This window comes from Budorcas taxicolor, chromosome 5 (genome assembly GCF_023091745.1).
Source record: "Budorcas taxicolor isolate Tak-1 chromosome 5, Takin1.1, whole genome shotgun sequence".
Classification (NCBI taxonomy): domain Eukaryota; kingdom Metazoa; phylum Chordata; class Mammalia; order Artiodactyla; family Bovidae; genus Budorcas; species Budorcas taxicolor.
The window spans coordinates 113,685,612-113,703,363 of record NC_068914.1 but is presented as its reverse complement, the minus strand read 5'-3'; the positions used below and the strand labels follow the sequence as shown (position 1 = coordinate 113,703,363).

Below are 17,752 nucleotides of genomic sequence, written 5' to 3'. Positions count from 1 at the left end.
TAGTGCCCCTGAACTGTACAGTTATTGGTTAAAATAGCACGTTTTATGTGAATTTCACAATAAAAAAATTTCAAAAAAAAAAAAAAAACACAGAAAAATAAGAATCATGGATGAAACCCAAAGTGAGCCCTCCAAATCAGGAACCCTGGTCTCCAGGCCCCTGCTGTTCCCCATCAGTGGTGGGGCGCAGGGTGAGTCAGCCACTTGGAGCCTCAGCTTCTTGGGCTGTTTCAGAAACTTCAGAGCACAGCTAACCCTCAGCGCTGCCGGGTTAAGCCTCAGCACTGGCTGACGGGCAGTGTCCTCCACTGGGCTCTGAGTCCCTTGGGGCAGCAGTTGTGTCCTGCCCCTTCTATCCTCAGTACAGGGTCTCACAATGGGGATGTGGTGGAGCCCTCAGGCCAGCACCCTGCATGCTGGCAGCTCCTCCCAGGGGTCACTGTCGTGGCATGCCTCACAGGGCAGGGCTACGGCATCTTTAGCAGAGTTGATAGTGAGTTGTCATGTAACAGGAAATAGTCAGTTACCGTACAAAGCTCCTTCAACAGCCCACGAAATGCATACACATTCAATCTGGTAGAGTCATCTTCAGGCACCAACACTCTTGAGAACAACAAAGCCAGAGGCAAAGAAGGAACTACCAGCTGAAGCAAGAGATCTGGGCATGCCAACCCCTCTGCCTTTGTGAATCCTATCCAGTCCCTGAAGGGAACAGAGACATGTGGAGACGGCTGGAGAAGGTCTGCTCCCCTGCAGTCCATCCTGAGAAACCTCCAGGACATGAGTGAGACTGTCGAGCTTGGCTTCCCATGTCAGTGACTAGCCTGGCTCCCTCTTTCAGAGGTCCCAGCAAGGTAGCTTGGTAAAGCCTCTGAACAAGTCTGTGGTAGTTTAACGTGGATACACCCTGTTTCTCAACCTTATTTGACACTGGACCTTGATTCTAGAACACCTAATAATATTCTGTGGCACAGGCTGAACGTGACATGCTGGGGACCCGGCCTTAGACCATTACTCAAAGCTTTTCTGACTTACAAACAATCCCTAACACAAATATTTATCTGGCTTCAGGGCAGAGCAATTAAGAACAACCTATTACAGAATCAGATAAAGAGTGCTGTCTGATTAAAAACCAAATGAACAGCTAAACATCCTGGCAGGAATGGAAGGGATGTAAAACTTAACAAAGCATCCATGGAATTATTTTCAAATACTCAACAAATGTCATTGCATATGATCGTGGCGGTTCAGAAGAGTAGCAGTTAGTCCTTAAGGAAAGGTGGCATCCTTGGTAAACTTAAGAGGGTAGGAAGACATTTATTAGCAGAATTAAAAAGTTGGGTGTATAAAGACAAGATTCAATTATTGGGGAAATTTATCCCCTCACTGCACCAGACAAGAAAGACCCCACTTATCCTCTCAGCTTCCTGCTGTTGTCTTTCCTATAGACACAGCTCAGAACAGCCTCCCAGACAAAGGAGTCAACCAACTCAAACAGATTGTTCCTGTTCCTAAGAATCTTGAGTTTTCTTTGACCCTAAACATTATTTTCTTAAGGAGGAAGGTCTTTCTAATGAGTAATTTTCAAGATACCAGGCCATAAATAGAAGTTTATCTTTTAGTTCACATCCACTTGTGAATCACATTTGGTATATGGACAAGAGACTTCATCAGAGTCTGTATCGTTGGCACCTCTCCTATGGCATGAGGCTCGTTGATGGAGGTTGCTTAGCTAAGTCTCCCAATGTATAAAAATCCTCTCCATCAATTATGTGGTTTGTATTTTTTGAGAGAGAGAACAATTCAAAGGATGTTTGAACTCCCCAGAGTAGAGATGGTCCTCAACTCTTCCGCTTTCCACTGCGTTGGCCATATCGACCGTTCTCTTCAAATAACCACCTGCTCCATCCTTACTCATTGTATTTGGACAGTTTCAGCCTGGGGATGATGTTCATGGACTGCAGTTCCTGGAAGAGCAGCTTGCAGGCGTACGGGATGCGCAGGGAGGACACGTGGCAGGACGACTTGCAGAAGTGGCACCTGAAACCCAAGTCAGCTGCATTAGAGGGACAGCAACAGGGGCGGAGGCAGCGCGAAGGAAGGGAAGATGCACTCTGCACCATTCCACGACCATTCTATTGAGTTCACGCGTTTCCTAGTCCTCAGTGTTCATCCACACTATCAGATATGTATGTATGAAAGTGAAAGTGTGAGCCACTCGGTGGTGTCCGACTCTCTGTGACCCCATGGGCTGTAGCCCACCAGGCTCCTCTATCCATGAAATTCTCTGGGCAAGAATACTTGAGTGGGTTGCCGTTTCCTTCTCCAAATATGTATGTATACACCCCAGGAATAAAAAGAAGCATCCAAGGCAGGAAAAGAAAAAAACAAACCAAATACCACTTCCCCAGTTTTAAAAGCACGTACTTTCAATCAGTTGCTTCTACACTTCTAGACCTTTCTCTTTAAAATGCAAAATATCTGCCTATATAGTTATTTTGAATGAGGCCTAGAAATCTGAACTATCTGAAAGTTACTCAGATTTAGTCTTCGTTGTTGAAAGAATTTCAAAACAATTTAGTCCCTATCCCTGTAGTTGAAAAGCTACTGCTGCTCTATACAATTCTAGACAAGATGCTCAATTTGCTTTCTGTCACTGAAATGCTTGAAGTGTGATGGACAAGAGAAGACTTTCATACAGGAAGGTGGTATCCAGTCAAATGCCACTTATTTTTCCAGTGCTCTTCAAGCACAGATATTTCCCTTAGTCCTGGAGGCCACTGTACTCACAATGCACTGATTCCTGTGTGTGTTCATGTATTCCCATTTTATCCTCACAACAGCACCCAGTCTGAGCCAACGTATCTGCTCTTTCAATTAGTTTTCTTTTCTCTTCCTTCAGGAAAAGCCAGTGAACTGAACCTAGATCTTAATCAATGGCTACAACGGAAGAAGGGTCCCAGAGGAGACGCTGAATTATCCTCTTAGGTTTCAGACCAAAATAGGACCTCACCCTGTATCTCAAGGGTCTGGGGCACCTGGGACAATAGATTTCTAGTATATATCCTGAAACTTAACAGGTAGAAAACTGGATCCTCCCAGGTAACAGGGTGCAAAATGAATGTAGGAGGGACAGCAACCATGGCTTAGAAGAGTCAGTGCGGACTGGGGGTTGGAGGGAGACTCCTTAGTGATCGGCAGACCAGAGCAGTAAGACACCGTGTGTTAAACATGTAGAGGTGTGTGTCATTTCACTGAGCAACCACAAAAGTGGCACAAGAATGTTCACGGTCAAACTGGTTTTAACAGCATAAAGCTAGAACTCACATGTCCAATAAATTACTGGTTCTGTGATCACAGGACATTTATGCAGAAGAACCCTGTGCAGCCAGACCCAGATTAGTGAAATGTAAAGGTGTCCAGGACACAATGTGGAGTGAAAGAGCAGTCTACTCAACAGCGTGATTACATGGGGAGTTCTCAGACGGGTTTCAGGAAACATATGAAGCTTCCAAAATCATCTGTAACCAGATTTTCTGGTGTATATAATTTTATTTTTATGCTATTATCAGAATCTCCAAGGGGTTCATGATTTAAAGTAAAAAAGGGCACAGACTATTTGGAGAAGGAAATGGCAACACACTCCAGTATTCTTGCCTAGAGAATCCCATGGACAGCGGAGCCTGGTGGGCTACAGTCCATGTGTTGGACACGAGTTAGCAACTAAAGCACAGAATGACTGGCAAACAGAAATGTCCCCAAAGGGTCACTGAAATTAGTGGTCATCTGTGGGTGGCAGGAATTTGTATTGTCACAAACATGACAATCTGTATTTTTTCTATATATATGTATTTTTTATAACTGAATATAATAAAAATATTCAGGGGTCATTTTTGCCATCAGTAAAATAAAGCTTTATTAATTTTAGAAAAGCAAAGCATTAAGGCTGAGAATTTGAACGAGATGGTGGGTGACTATGCAGATATGAACTTTTCAAGGAGAGGTGGAGGGAAAAAGGACAAGCCACGATGGACCCATGCCTGGGTCCCCACCAGGGGACCTGCAGAGACCTTAATAAGCACTGTGGAGATCTGATTCCATCAACACTAATAGTAGGAACATTATGGATGACTTTTTCCTAAAAGACTACCTAAAGACCTCATTAATGTATTATAGTTTATGAATTATGTTTTTAAATGTGCTTGGGTTGATCTAATTTATTCAGGAATCATGTTCATGCTTTAATTAAACTGGAGAAATGGATTTAACTGGGGGAATGTCTTGCTGATTCTCCTGACCAGTACATTACCCTGTGACTTCAATCCAAGCTCATCTGTTTAAAGTTTCCATATGTGCTGATTCATAATCCAGAAAGTCCACTAATCTCTGTTAAATATTTCTCATCACTTGAGATGTTCCAGTGCACATATATACATGCATAAATATATACAGATAAAACATGCACATATATACAGATAAAATACACATAAATAAAAATATATAATGTTTTACCCTATTTCTGAAAGAGTTCCAAAGGAAGAGACTTGACCCAAACAACAAGAAAAGAAACTGATTTTTTAAGGTGAAGGCAGTGGAAGAAGGAGGCTGTGGCTCCACATGAAGAATGACTGTCCAGTAAAATATCCTCTACGAGCTAATTATCCGAATAGGGATTTTCTTTTCTCGGCAGTTTTCCTCTCTTTTGTGACTTACGCCCTCGTGTCTTCTGCAGAACAACAGTCTTGCTGTAAACATCCCCATAGCAATGCCTTACTAATGTGCAAATCACTGACAAAAGGCCAGTTTCAAGGTTCTGAACTGCTCTAATTACTCAGCCTCCATTGTGCTGTTCATTAAAGAGCGACTTCCTCCAACAAATGCCCGTGCTCCCTCCCACACAACCCTGCGCGCCTGATCAGGTAAGGACGGGAAAATGACAGCATCATTAGGCCCCTCTGCTAGGAAGCAGCGCAAGGAGGGTGCCAGACTCCCAGAGTGGGTGAAGATTTTATTTTTTTATGTTGGCAACAAGGGGTAGGCCACTCAAAATCAGACCTACGGCATATCCATGTCTGTTTAATTACAGTAAAGACCCTTAAACTGTATAACCTGAGTTGTCCTCTTTCAAGGGATTTCAAATACAATACACATTGAACACATAAGCTTCAAAATCAGGCACTGCCATCAAACAATCAGCAGCAAAGGAGAAGAGAATTTAACAGAAGAACGAGGAGATCAACCACAGCTTGTGAGTTTCCCTGAGTATTTAGTGGAAGGTTTTCAAAGTATGTGAATGAAGCTCATCTACTGCTTCCGTTCTTTTCTGCTCTCTCTCTTCCCTGTCACACACACTCTCTCTTTCTTCTTTGAGTGGGAAGCACAGGAGGGAATGTGGGGAGAATGGAGAAGAAAAGGAAACTCTGAAGTCTCATGATCCCTGTTCTTAATAAAAATGATTCCTCTGCACCATCTGTTCAAAAGAAATTACTGTGAAATCCTTGTGCCAGAGGATAGCTGTCTACGAACCAGGAGGTAGGCCTTCTCCAGACAGCACATCTACTGATACCTTGATCTTGAACTTCCCTGCCTCCATATATGTGAGAAATACATGCTTGTAGTTTAAGCTTTAAAAAAAAAATTCTCGCACCAAATTAGAAGACTTAAGCATAGTGAAACTAGTTCCAGGCATCTCGCTATTACACATTTTGTGGTGTGTTACACAGCCAGAACAATAAAAAGCAAACTCAATATGCATTTCAAAAGACAAGTAGATATCCCAGAATTGAAACACCCCCTCCCATGTCACTGATAAAGCAACGCCAGGCTTATGCTTAGAATACTGTCGCCTCCTCTCTGCCATCGTGTGAAAGGAACAAAGTGCAAACAGCCACCTCTTGTGTTGGGTTTATAATATGAAGCAATTTCTTCACAGATAAGAAGAAACAGATGACTCCTCAACTATTTTACACCAAAAAAAAAAAAAAATCATAAAATAATTGGCTGAAGGGTTTTGTTGTGTAACTAGCTAGGTATATACACTGTGTTCAAAGAAGTTCACTCATTCCAACTCTTGATTTGCTTTCATTCACCAAGAAACTGGCAGTGACAGATGGCAAAAAGTTGGGGCTCTTTCTGGAAGGAGGCTCTGAAGGGGGACTCAGTGGGGAAAGGGACTCTGGGAGGGTGGGTGAGGGAGTTGAGGCTATTTCCTGTCCCACAGCATTGGCCTTATACCTTGCTAGACCTCATCTCCGGCAGAAGAGTGAGTAAACACCAGGAAACTGCTGGCCCTCCTGCCTACAGGGGTATTTCAGGGCTCTGGATCACGACTAACCTAAGGAGAGCAGCTGCTCTTCAGTGGTAGAGTAGAACCAGTACAAGGAGGAAAACAAGCACAAACAGAAAATACGGAGTATCGTCTTTTAACTGGCCTGTGTACTGAACTCGACACAGAGATTACAAAGTTTACGAACTATGCAATTTATCTATGAATAATCCTAAGCAATTATATTTTATTTATCATCAGAAAGGTCCCAGGCTGGAGAAGCAGAGGTAGACGAGACAGAGTGGAGTTAGAATGAGCGAGAAGACAAGCTCCCTGTGAGCAGCCATTCATCTGATTCACACTATACCTCTGGGGCCTAGAACAGTGTCTGGCATGTAGCTGATTCTTACTCCATGTCTGTTGAGTGAAAAACTGAGACAGACATAGTCTCTGACTTCAGGGAATTCACAGGCCAAATGTAAAGCAGAGAGGGTACAGACAAGGTCCCGGCTCTCTCACCAACTTGCTGTAAGAGCTGGGGCAACATACCTGGTTCCTTAGGTTTGAGGTTAAACGAGGCCATTTGACACGGTCTTCTATTGAAGGATACTAGTTAAAATATGCTATAATTCTGAATCTGCTAGTATTTACAGATATTATAACAATAGTGTTATATAAGGTATTTATATAAGGTATTTATAACAATTTATAACAATAGTGTTATAAAAGGTACTTGAGATAACATTAAAAAGAAGACAAAGTCTCCTTGGGAGTTTAAACTGCAGTGGTCGTAGAGAGCAGAACACTGGGCAGACACACTAAGCATGTACACACAGAATCCTGAATTCCAGAATGCCTGGATAGGGAAGGCTGGAGACTATGTGGGGACGATGCAGGGTGAAACACTGAGCTGTGATTTAAGAGGCGAGGGATGTGGTGCGAGAGACATGTGGTATCCACTTACCAGCCGGAGTATCCCAGAAGTCCGCACTGCCCACAGACATCAACCTCAAAGGCGTCACTTGAAATCATTAGTCTCTCTAGTAAAAGCATACTGGCTCCATAGCCGATTAAACAGTCACGTTCCATTTCTCCAAGACGCAAACCACCATCGCGAGATCGACCTTCAGTGGGCTGCCTTTGGAACAAGTCAGACAAATGTGTTTGTACTAAACAAAGAGGCAGCGTCACATGCTGGCTAAAAGCACAAGGCTACAGAGCAGGGCTCACCTGGACTCAAACTGCTTCTATTTCCTAAAATTAATTTCCTATTGGTGTATAGTTGTGTTAGTTTCTGCTGTACAGCAAAGTGAATCAGCTATATATATACCTACATCCACTTTTTTTCGGATTTCCTTCCCAGTTAGGTCACCACAGATCACTGAACAGAGATCCCTGTGTGATACAGTAGGTTCTCATCAGTTATCTATTTCATACATAGTAGTGTATATATGTCAATCCCAATCTCCCAATCCCACCCTCTCCTTCCTGCTACTCCTGCTAAGTCGCTTCAGTTGTGTCCGACTCTGTGTGACCCCATAGACGGCAGCCCACCAGGCTCCGCCATCCCTGGGATTCGCCAGGCAAGAACACTGGGGTGGGTTGCCATTTCCTGCTCCAATGCATGAAAGTGAAAAGTGAAAGTGAAGTCGCTCAGTCTTGTCTGACTCTTTGCAGACCCCATGGACTGCAGCCCACCAGGCTCCTCCGTCCACGGGATTTTCCAGGCAAGAGTACTGGAGTGGGGTGCCGTTGCCTTCTCCATCTCCTTCCTTGGTATCCATAAATTTGTTCTCTACATCTATGACTCTGCTTCTGCTTTGTAAATAAGCCCATTTATACCACTTTCCTAGATTCCACATGTAAGTGATATTGTATGGTATTTGTCAAACTGCTTGTAGACAGTGACCAAAAGCACGCTGCTCAGCCTCTCAGTCTCATTTGTAAAAATGCATGTGAGACAACCTAGCCCGAAGAGCCTTCAATGAGAAGAGATGTAACCTGAGTGGCTGCTAATATTATTATTAGATGGAAATAATTACACAATCTTCTGTGATATAACAGTAAGTTAACATATAATCACATAAAACAGCAGTGCTAGCATTACTATCACCATCACTATCATGATTATCAGCACAGTATAGTCCTCAAACCAGGGGAGAAAGTCTTTTGAGTATTTTCAAAGATGTCTCAGTTCTTTGTTATTTAAAAATAGACAAACTTAACCTGGGTCCCCAATAGCTATTGCCAGGGCTCCAGAGACGAGCTTTACTGTTAAGATATAATTTAAACATGGGAAGAAGCAAAGAGCGTTTTCTACAAAATTTGGAATAGATCAGTAATCCCCTGGAAGGATGGCGTTCCTGAGCCACATGGGAGGTTCCCCAGAGACTGGGAAGGTTCTGTGTGTCCCACTCAGGCTGTTCCTTCTTGTATGAGAACTGGCCCCCTATTGGCCCCCTAAATGGACTCCCTGTGGTTTACGTATCTGCTGGGCTTGAGAATACTTTAAAAGGTTAGGGACCCAAGCCCCAACTGGTGCAGGATAAATGTCTTTGTTAGGAGACTATTGGCAAGACCTTCCATGGGTTTGCTTACCTATGAATTGATTTTCAATTGGTGGCTATTTTCTCATGTTAATCAGACATGTGATTTTTGTTGATGCCTACCTAACACGCTAAATTTTGACATCTGCCTACTGCTACATCCGAGAAATGCAATGTAGACTCGACTACATTATAAATGCTCTTCTCTTACCTGGTGAGGACGGCTCGCGGCCCCCGAGCCCGGGCGTGCATCTTATCAAGCACCATGTGTTTCAGTTTCTGATAGTACACAGGGCCAAAATAGATGTATGCTTCCAAGGGCTCACTGCAAGAAAGGTCAGAGTTTCAGGTTAAGGAACTAAGTTTGGGATAACAAGAGACAACCTTTTTTAGGACTCATCACTGGCTGGTCCCAATCTGTTTTTTGAATGAGTTTATGACTGAATGAATGGGCAAGAGAGTGACTTTCAGACTGCAGTAAACAAAATGCTAGAACTGAAAATATGAAAGTACCACAGATACAATAAAAGATATACTGTTCAATTAGAAATAAAAATTTATGAGTACTGTGTGCATGTATCTTTTCAAATTAGTGTTTTTGGTTGTTTTGGATATACAACCTGGAATGGAATTCCTGAGTCATATGGTAGTTTTTATTTTTTGCTTTTTCAGAAATCTCCATACTGTTTTTACAGTGGCTGTACAAATTTACATTCCCACCAATGGTGTACAAGGGCTCCCTTTTCTCCACATCCTCTCCAACATTTGTTATTTTTGTTCTTTTTGATGACAGCCATTCTGACAGGTGTGAGGTGGTATCTCATTGTGGTTTTGATCTGCATTTGCCGATAACTAGCAATGCTGAGTATCTTTTCATGTGCCTATTGGCCATCTGCATGTCCTCCTTGGAGAAAGTCTATTCAGTTCTTCTATCCAGTTTTTAATTAGGTTTTTGTTTTTTTAATGTTGAGCCGTATGAGCTGTTTTTATGTATTGGATATTAACCCCGTCCACTTATCAGCCTTATCATTTGTAAATATCTTCTCCCATTCATTAGATTATCTTTTTGTTTTATTGATGTTTCTTTTGCTGTGCAAAAGCTTTTCAGTTTAATTAGGTCCCATTTGCTTATTTTTGGTTTGGTAGCCTTTGCTTTAGGAGATGGATTAAAAAAAACATTGCTGCAATTTATGTCAAAGAGTATTCTGCCTACGTTTTTCTCTTGAAGTTTTATAGTATCTAGTCCTGCATTTAAGTCTTTCATCCATTCTAAGTTTGTTTTTGTGTATGGTGTTAGAGTTTGTTCTAATTTCATTCTTTCACATGTAGCTGTCCAGTTTTCCCAGCACCACTTATTGAAAAGACTGTCTTTTCTCCACTGTATATTCTTGCCTCCTTTGTCACAGATTAATTAACCATAGTGTGTGGGCTTATTTCTGGGATTTCTATCCTGTTCCATTGGTCTGTTTGTTTTTATGCCAGTACCATACTGTTTTGATTACTATAGCTTTGTAGTACAGTCTGAAGTTAGGGAGAGTGATTCCTCCAGCTCTACTCTTCTTTCTCAAGATTGTTTTGGGTCTTTGGGGTCTTTTGTGTTTCTATACAACATTTTAAAATCATTTAAAATCACAAGGTATGGAAGCAATCTAAGTGTCCATCAACAGATGAGTGGATAAAGAAGACGTGGTATACCTATCTGATGGAACTACTCAGGCATAAAGAAGAATGACATTTTGCCATTTGCAGCAACACAGGTGTACTTGCAGGGCCTTGTGCTAAGTGAAAAACCCAGAGAAAGTCTAATACCAGATGATATCACTTATATGTGGAATCTAAAAATTATAATAAATTAGTAAATAAAACAAAAAAGAACCAGACTCATAAAGAACAAACTATTGGTTACCAGTCGGGAGAGGGAAGAGAGAGGGGCAGTATAGGGGTAGGAGAAAAAGGGTTATTATGGGATTATACGAAACCATGTCGGTTTTAGAAAAGGCAGAGGAACCAGAGATCAAATTGCAAACATCCGCTGGATCATCGAAAAAGCTAAAGAGTTCCAGAAAAACATCTATTTCTGCTTTATTGACTATGCCAAAGCCTTTGACTGTGTGGATCACAATCAACTGTGGAAAATTCTGAAAGAGACGGGAATACCGACCACCTGATCTGCCTCTTGAGAAATCTGTATGCAGGTCAGGAAGCAACAGTTAGAACTGGACATGGAACAACACACTGGTTCCAAATAGGAAAAGGAGTATGTCAAGGCTGTATATTGTCACCCTGCTTATTTAATTTCTATGCAGAGTACATCATGAGAAACGCTGGGCTGGAACAAGCGTAAGCTGGAATCAAGATTGCTGGGAGAAGTATCAATAACCTCAGATATGCAGATGACACCACCCTTATGGCAGAAAGTGAAGAGGAACTAAAAAGCCTCTTGATAAAAGTGAAAGAGGAGAGTGAAAAAGTTGGCTTAAAGCTCAACATTCAGAAAACGAAGATCATGGCATCTGGTCCTATCACTTCATGGGAAATAGATGGGGAAACAGTGGAAACAGTGTCAGACTTTATTTTTCTGGGCTCCAAAATCACTGCAGATGGTGACTGCAGCCATGATATTAAAAGATGCTTACTCCTTGGAAGAAAAGTTATGACCAACCTAGATAGCATATTAAAAAGCAGAGACATTGCTTTGCTAACAAAGGTCCATCTAGTTAAGGCTATGGTTTTTCCAGTGGTCATGTATGGATGCGAGAGTTGGACTGTGAAGAAAACTGAGCACTGAAGAATTGATGCTTTGAACTGTGGTGTTGGAGAAGACTCTTGAGAGTCCCTTGGACTGCAAGGAGATCCAACCAGTCCATTCTGAAGGAGATCAGCCCTGGGTGTTCTTTGGAAGGAATGATGTTGAAGCTGAAACTCCAGAACTTTGGCCACCTCATGCGAAGAGTTGATTCACTGGAAAAGACTCTGATGCTGGGAGGGATTGAGGGCAGGAGAAGAAGGGGACGACCGAGGATGAGATGGCTGGATGGCATCACTGACTCGATGGACGTGAGTCTGAGTGAACTCCGAGAGATGGTGATGGACAGGGAGGCTTGGCGTGCTGTGATTCATGGGGTCGCAATGAGTTGGACACGACTAAGCGACTGAACTGACTGATGAAACCATGTGTGAAACTTTTGAAAATCATAAAGCACTGTAAAATTAAAAGAGCCTTCCATTCAATTGAAAATAATAGTGAAAAAATGTAAACAGGTTGTGAAAGAGTGTATATAGGACAACCCCTCTTTCACGGTTGCCACCCTTGTCAAGTCACCCTCCTTTCTGGCCTGGACCACTGCAGACAATCCTCTGATCTGTCTCTCTGCTCCTACTCTTGTCTCTTAAGAACCTATTCTTTCCAGAGTAAGTCAGAATGGTTCCTCCTAAAACAGAGCTCACAGCAGGTCCCCCTTCTGCTCTAAATTCCCAGTGGTTTCCCATTACATTCACAATCTGTATCACCCAAACTGTGTATCATGGCCACAAGGTCTAACACAAGCTGGTTCCTGTCCACCTGACTCATTTTCTATTCTCTCTCCCCACCATGCAGCTCTACTTCAGCAACACTGGCTTCTTCACTGCTCCTCAAATGTAGCATGCCAGTCTGCTTCAGGGCCTTGGCACTCACTGTCTCCTCTGCCTGAAACACTCTTTCAGCAGGCATTCATGTGGCTCTATCAAATACACCACCTTTTCAGAGAGATGCACCCTGATGGGGTCCCCCTCGCACCCCAGCGTCACAGTGCCAGTGCACTGTCCCAGCTCTCACCTAGGTTATATTTTGTTCAGAGTATTTGTCACTGTTTGGTACTAAAATACACATTTGTTATTTCTCGATTATCGCCTCTTTTCCCCAGGAGAAGTAAACTCTGCAGGATAAGCACTTCATCTGCTTGTCACTGTGGTCCCTGCACTAATGACTCTGCCTGGCACACAACTGGTACTTGGTCAACAGCTGTCACATAGCTGACTCATGAGCCTTTAGAAAAGGTGTACTAAGAGTTTCAAAAGAGAGTGAATATTTAAATGCTTTGGCAATAGAAAGCTTTTTTCTTCAGTTTGGAGCAAGAGCAGCCATAAAGATGCCTTTAAAAACATGTTTAACTGCCCCAGAACTTCTTCCTCAAAAGAAAGGAAGCATCTAGTATGCGCCATCTAACTCATGACTTCATCCATAACTCAGTCCAGGGAGGGAGAGACTGTCTTCCCTATGTTTAAGATGAAGAAATGGGCACAGAGGGCTAAATAAGAGCTGGTGAGTGGTACAGTGACTCAAATCCAGAGCTTTCCCTACTAAGTAAATTTTGGGCCACAGCCTGATGCAAGAGTGGAAAGACAAAAAAAACAACAGACACAGCAGAGAGGACACAAAAGCACCTGCCCTTGCTTGCGTGGTACACATCTTACAATGCTTTCCGCATCACTAGCAAAGACTTTTGCATCTATCAAGCCATTCTGCTGGCTTAAGTACAGCCAGATTCTTGAAGACACAGTAGAGTGAAAGGCTCAATGGACAGGGTGTCAGGAGACACTATTCTCATCCTAGGCCTGTCACAAAGTAATTGCATGATCTCTCTCTCTCAGTTTTCTTAGTTGTACAAGAGGGTCACACTGACCCCCTTTCTTTCCAGATTTTAATAATGAATGATTCTATTTCTACATTGTATGGCTCTTCATGGTAGAATTTCTGGAACTCTGGCACCTAATGCCATTCTATCATTAACTGAATAAAGCCATATGCAATTTTTCCTCCTAACTATGCTCAGAAATGTGACAAGAGATGAAAGCTGGTGGGTGAATATGTTTCTAAGTCCTGTGTGGAACCTAACAAGCTAAAACAGTGTTTCACAAACTTTGCCACTGAGATGAATGGCTTGGCTGGAGGCACTGGAGAAGGTGGTGTAGACACAGTCTACAGTTTTGTTCGCAGGAAGCAGAGCACAACCCATTCAAATCTTCCAGTAAAATTATGCTCAGAAGGTCTGCCAAATTGAGTCACCAGTTCTGCACACCTTCTGGTCAACGACTGCATTATTTCTGGATGAGGAGCAAAGAGTAAAATGATCAGTTGAGCAACGACAACTTTTCTTTTGAAATGGACCTTAGCTATTTCACTGAATCATTTTTGAAACGGACCATCACTCTTTTCCTGTAATGTGATTTTCTATAATATCTCAACCATGAAACACCTAAAGAAATTCACACTACTACAGTCTGGGTAGATCATCTGAGAAAGTAATCTATATCTTTTAATGTCTAGTAACAAATCTCAATGGTCAGATGCACAGGTCAGGGACCATGTCTATTCTGTTCATTGTTATATACTTAGGTGTTTAACACGCTGTTGGTGAATGAATGTGCAAACGTTAGGCCTCAGGCTATCTGTCAGAGCACAAAAATACCTGAAATTCATCATAGAAGTACAGAGAAAGGCCAACAGTTAAGAGATTTTGTATTATACACAATTGATGTGTTCTTTAAAAGTTGTGTAGTAATCCTAGTAAATAAGATCTTTTCTACTTTTTAAATGAGAACCTCCTCAGCATTCCTGAATTTATCAGTTTTCTAATGAAAAACCATTTATTTATTTGTTTACATTTTTGGCTGTGCTGGATCTGTGTGGCTATGCAGCAAGCAGGCAGGGCTACTCTTTCCTGCAGCGGGCAGGCTTCTCTTGTTGCAGAGCACAGGCTCTACGTGAGCAGGCTTCAGTGACTGTGGCGCGTGGGCTCAGCAGCTGCGGCTTCCGGGACCTCGAGCACGGGCTCAATAGCTGCAGCACGTGGGCTTAGTTGCTCCGAGGCATGTGGGATCTTCCCTGCTCCGGGATCAAATCTGTGTCTCTTGCATTGGCAGGCAAATTCTTTACCACTGAGCCACCCAGGAAGCCCTAGTTTTCAAAATTCGGACTTTTCTTCTCTCCGCTTCCCCAGTTTACCTGGGATATAATTCACATACAGCATCAGGAACAGTATACAGAGTGCTGATGTGAGACACACATGCTGCAAAGTCATGCATGACCACCAGAGCTGCTGAGCTGCCACATCCACCACCAACCTGGATTTTCTTGTTTCAGATTTCTTAAAAAAGTCCAGCTGTATATTTTAAGGGCTCTTAAGTCTTATCAGACTTTTACTTTAATAAAATCATACTTTTCCTTTAAGATGTCTAAACACACACTCACCCTGTGATGCCAGATGTAACGTAGTCTTTCCCTAAGTAGTTATAACCGTGGCGGACGAGGTCCTCACACACATCCTTCACTTTACTGCCTCCAAACGCGGTGCCGTAGTGGAATCTGCCATCTAACACGCCGGCCTTGCCTGCCAACAGCTCGATTAGCTTTCCCACCTGCGTGATGCAAAAAGATTTAAGTAAGCATCTTCCTGTGGTGCAGGAATTCTGTTGGTTTATTTAGCTCTGGCCTTACTTCCCCCCAAAGATTATGAGACTATTACTCTTAATAAGAGTGACAAATTAAGAGCAGCAAATATTTACCCTCTCTTACTGTGACCTAAGTTTATGCCTCCAAAACCCCAATGGTATAGATATTATTATCTCCCTGTTTGCACACAAGGAAACTGAAGAACAGGGGTTAAGTGACTTTGAAGTCCCAAGGCTGGTCAGTAGTGGAGCCAGGCTGACCAGTGACAACCACAGAGAGGCAGATGCATTAAGTTTGACATGACGGAGTCTTTTGCTGGGGAGTAACTTCATCACTCCGAAGACTACCTCTCCGCCTCCCCTTGTTAGATCAGCCCACCTGGTCAGGAACCTATTTTTGGTCAAAGGGCCCTTTCTAAAAATCAGTTTCAGGGTCCTGTCTCCTCCAACTGCCTTGCCCTCTTCCTTAAAAGCAGCATCTCTGAAAAACGGACTGACCGTCATTCGAGATGGGAAGCCATGGGGGTTCATGATGATGTCCGGACAAATGCCAGAGTCACAGAATGGCATATCTTCCTGAGGGACGATCAAGCCGCAGACACCTGGGGGAGAGAAGATTTTGGGCCGCGTACAGCCAATTGGCAGGAAGGAAGAGCACAAAACTGAACCGGGATCTCCTCATTGCCATTTCTATCTCTGCTGCTCTCAAACCTTCTCCGTGGTCTCTATCAGGAGTTAACAAAAGCAATTTCCAAACGCCCTGCTAGACAAACGGTTCGAAACAACTGTCCCGGCGGGAAGGCCCTGCAGCCTGCGGACTGGCCTGCTGGCACAACACGCAGCGTGCCATCGGCTGCCGGCCCAGCCTCTCCAGCTACGGAGAGGGGAGAGCAGTCCTGGCCCCGTCAGGAGCCCCGAAGCTGCAGGTCAGCAGCGGCCTCGCTCTGCGTCACCCAGCTTCTGATGTGCCGTACCCAGGTCCCAGGAATGCGAGTTCTCTGACCACCAAACACAGAGCGCTGACTGAGCGAGGGGTGTGTTTAAATTGTGGTTTTGAAACCTGGGACAAGGAGTACTTGTGCGTGGCCGATGTGCTGACGGGTCTACCCACTGGCTGCTGAGCCCTTGGCTTCGGGGGCCAGTTTCTGCCCCGGTTCCCCTGGCTCTCCCTAAGCTGCCCTAAGGAATTGTAATTCCTATAGTTGACAGCGCATCAGAAAAGGGACCTCAAATTGAAGTGTGAAGTTGAACAAGAAAATTAAATGTCAAATTATTCTTGGAAGAAAAGGCTAGAGTTCGACATGAAATTCTAAGCATGAAAACAAAACAAAACCCCACCCACTCTCTGCACTCTACTGATAGTCTCTTAAATTGGTTGTACTTTATTACTCCCTAAATATTATTCTAACCTGTAGAGTTAAAAATCTAACTTATAAAATCTTACCACTTAAATAATTTTAAATTCCTCTGACTTCTTTGTTGATAGGAGGAATACAAGAGTACAATTTAGATTGCTAACCACAATCTACAAAATTCAGAATTAGAAAGCTAGTGTACAATGGCATTAGAGCAAGAAAAAAATGCTTTTTTATTTTTATTTTTTATTTTACTTTACAATACTGTATTGGTTTTGCCATACATTGACATGAATCTGCCACAGGTGTGCTTTAATATTTCAAAATATGAAATTTATTTTCCTTTGTACATGAAGCTATCAACCATCTGCATCTATTAAAAAGAAACTGTCCTCAAAGAAACGTTTCTTTCCTCAGTTTGGTTTCTACATAATTACTCAAACTATTTCAAAAGAGATTTTTTTTGGCGACATGTTATAAACACCAAGACCTGAAGTATAAAGAAAAAGAGCACCATTTATCTATTTGACATCAGTTATCAATACTCAGATTTCCAGTCACTGCCAACAATAATGGTAATTAGGTTTATGAAGCTGAATTCTAGAGCATGTAGGTACTTTACTTGGCTTTCTGGTTGAAACTATATTGTTTATCATAAAGAACATATGCTTTCCTACATCAAGCATAGAAACAGTCAGTTCACTTGACTGCAAATTCAGCTACAATGTGTTAGAATTTAAATCAAGCAGAGTCTGTGACTCTCTTTTCTTCTCTCCAAAAATCCATCTTGTCTACACTGAAATTATCCGACAAAACACTGGGGCTACTGGGAAATCTACTCTGAAAGAGATCAAATTGTAAATCTAGGTGCAACCGACAACAACATTGTTTAGCAGTGAACAAAATGTTAAAAACAGCAATTCCTGCAGAGGCCAGTCCCAGGATGTGCTTGGGTGAGAATGTCACTTTGGCTGGTAAGGAGGTGAAGGGCTGGCTACATCCCTTAAAAACAAAACTGAAGAAAAGCTTCAGCACCCCCTTCCGCAGCAGTTCACAGGGGGATGCTGGCGTCGGCTCTAGGGGAAGCTGCCTGTTCGCCTGGTAGGAGAAGGTGGGAGTGAGGAGCAGGAGGTGCAGGAACCCCCAGCGGAAGC

At 42.8% G+C, this 17,752-nt stretch overlaps 1 protein-coding gene across 1 annotated transcript in view; it reads right to left on the bottom strand.

Moving 5' to 3' along the window:
* Window positions 1-1,314: 1,314 nt before the first annotated feature.
* The window catches only part of POLR3B (RNA polymerase III subunit B), a 115,336-nt gene continuing 98,898 nt past the window's right edge, over window positions 1,315-17,752 (bottom strand). Inside the window, exons 24-28 of the mRNA XM_052639337.1 lie at window positions 15,742-15,845; window positions 15,044-15,210; window positions 9,023-9,136; window positions 7,230-7,403; window positions 1,315-2,040 (exon numbers count right to left, since the gene is read on the bottom strand). Coding sequence (XP_052495297.1) covers window positions 1,911-2,040; window positions 7,230-7,403; window positions 9,023-9,136; window positions 15,044-15,210; window positions 15,742-15,845 — 689 coding nt within the window. The 3' untranslated portion in view covers window positions 1,315-1,910. The remainder of the gene's footprint in view (window positions 2,041-7,229; window positions 7,404-9,022; window positions 9,137-15,043; window positions 15,211-15,741; window positions 15,846-17,752) is intronic.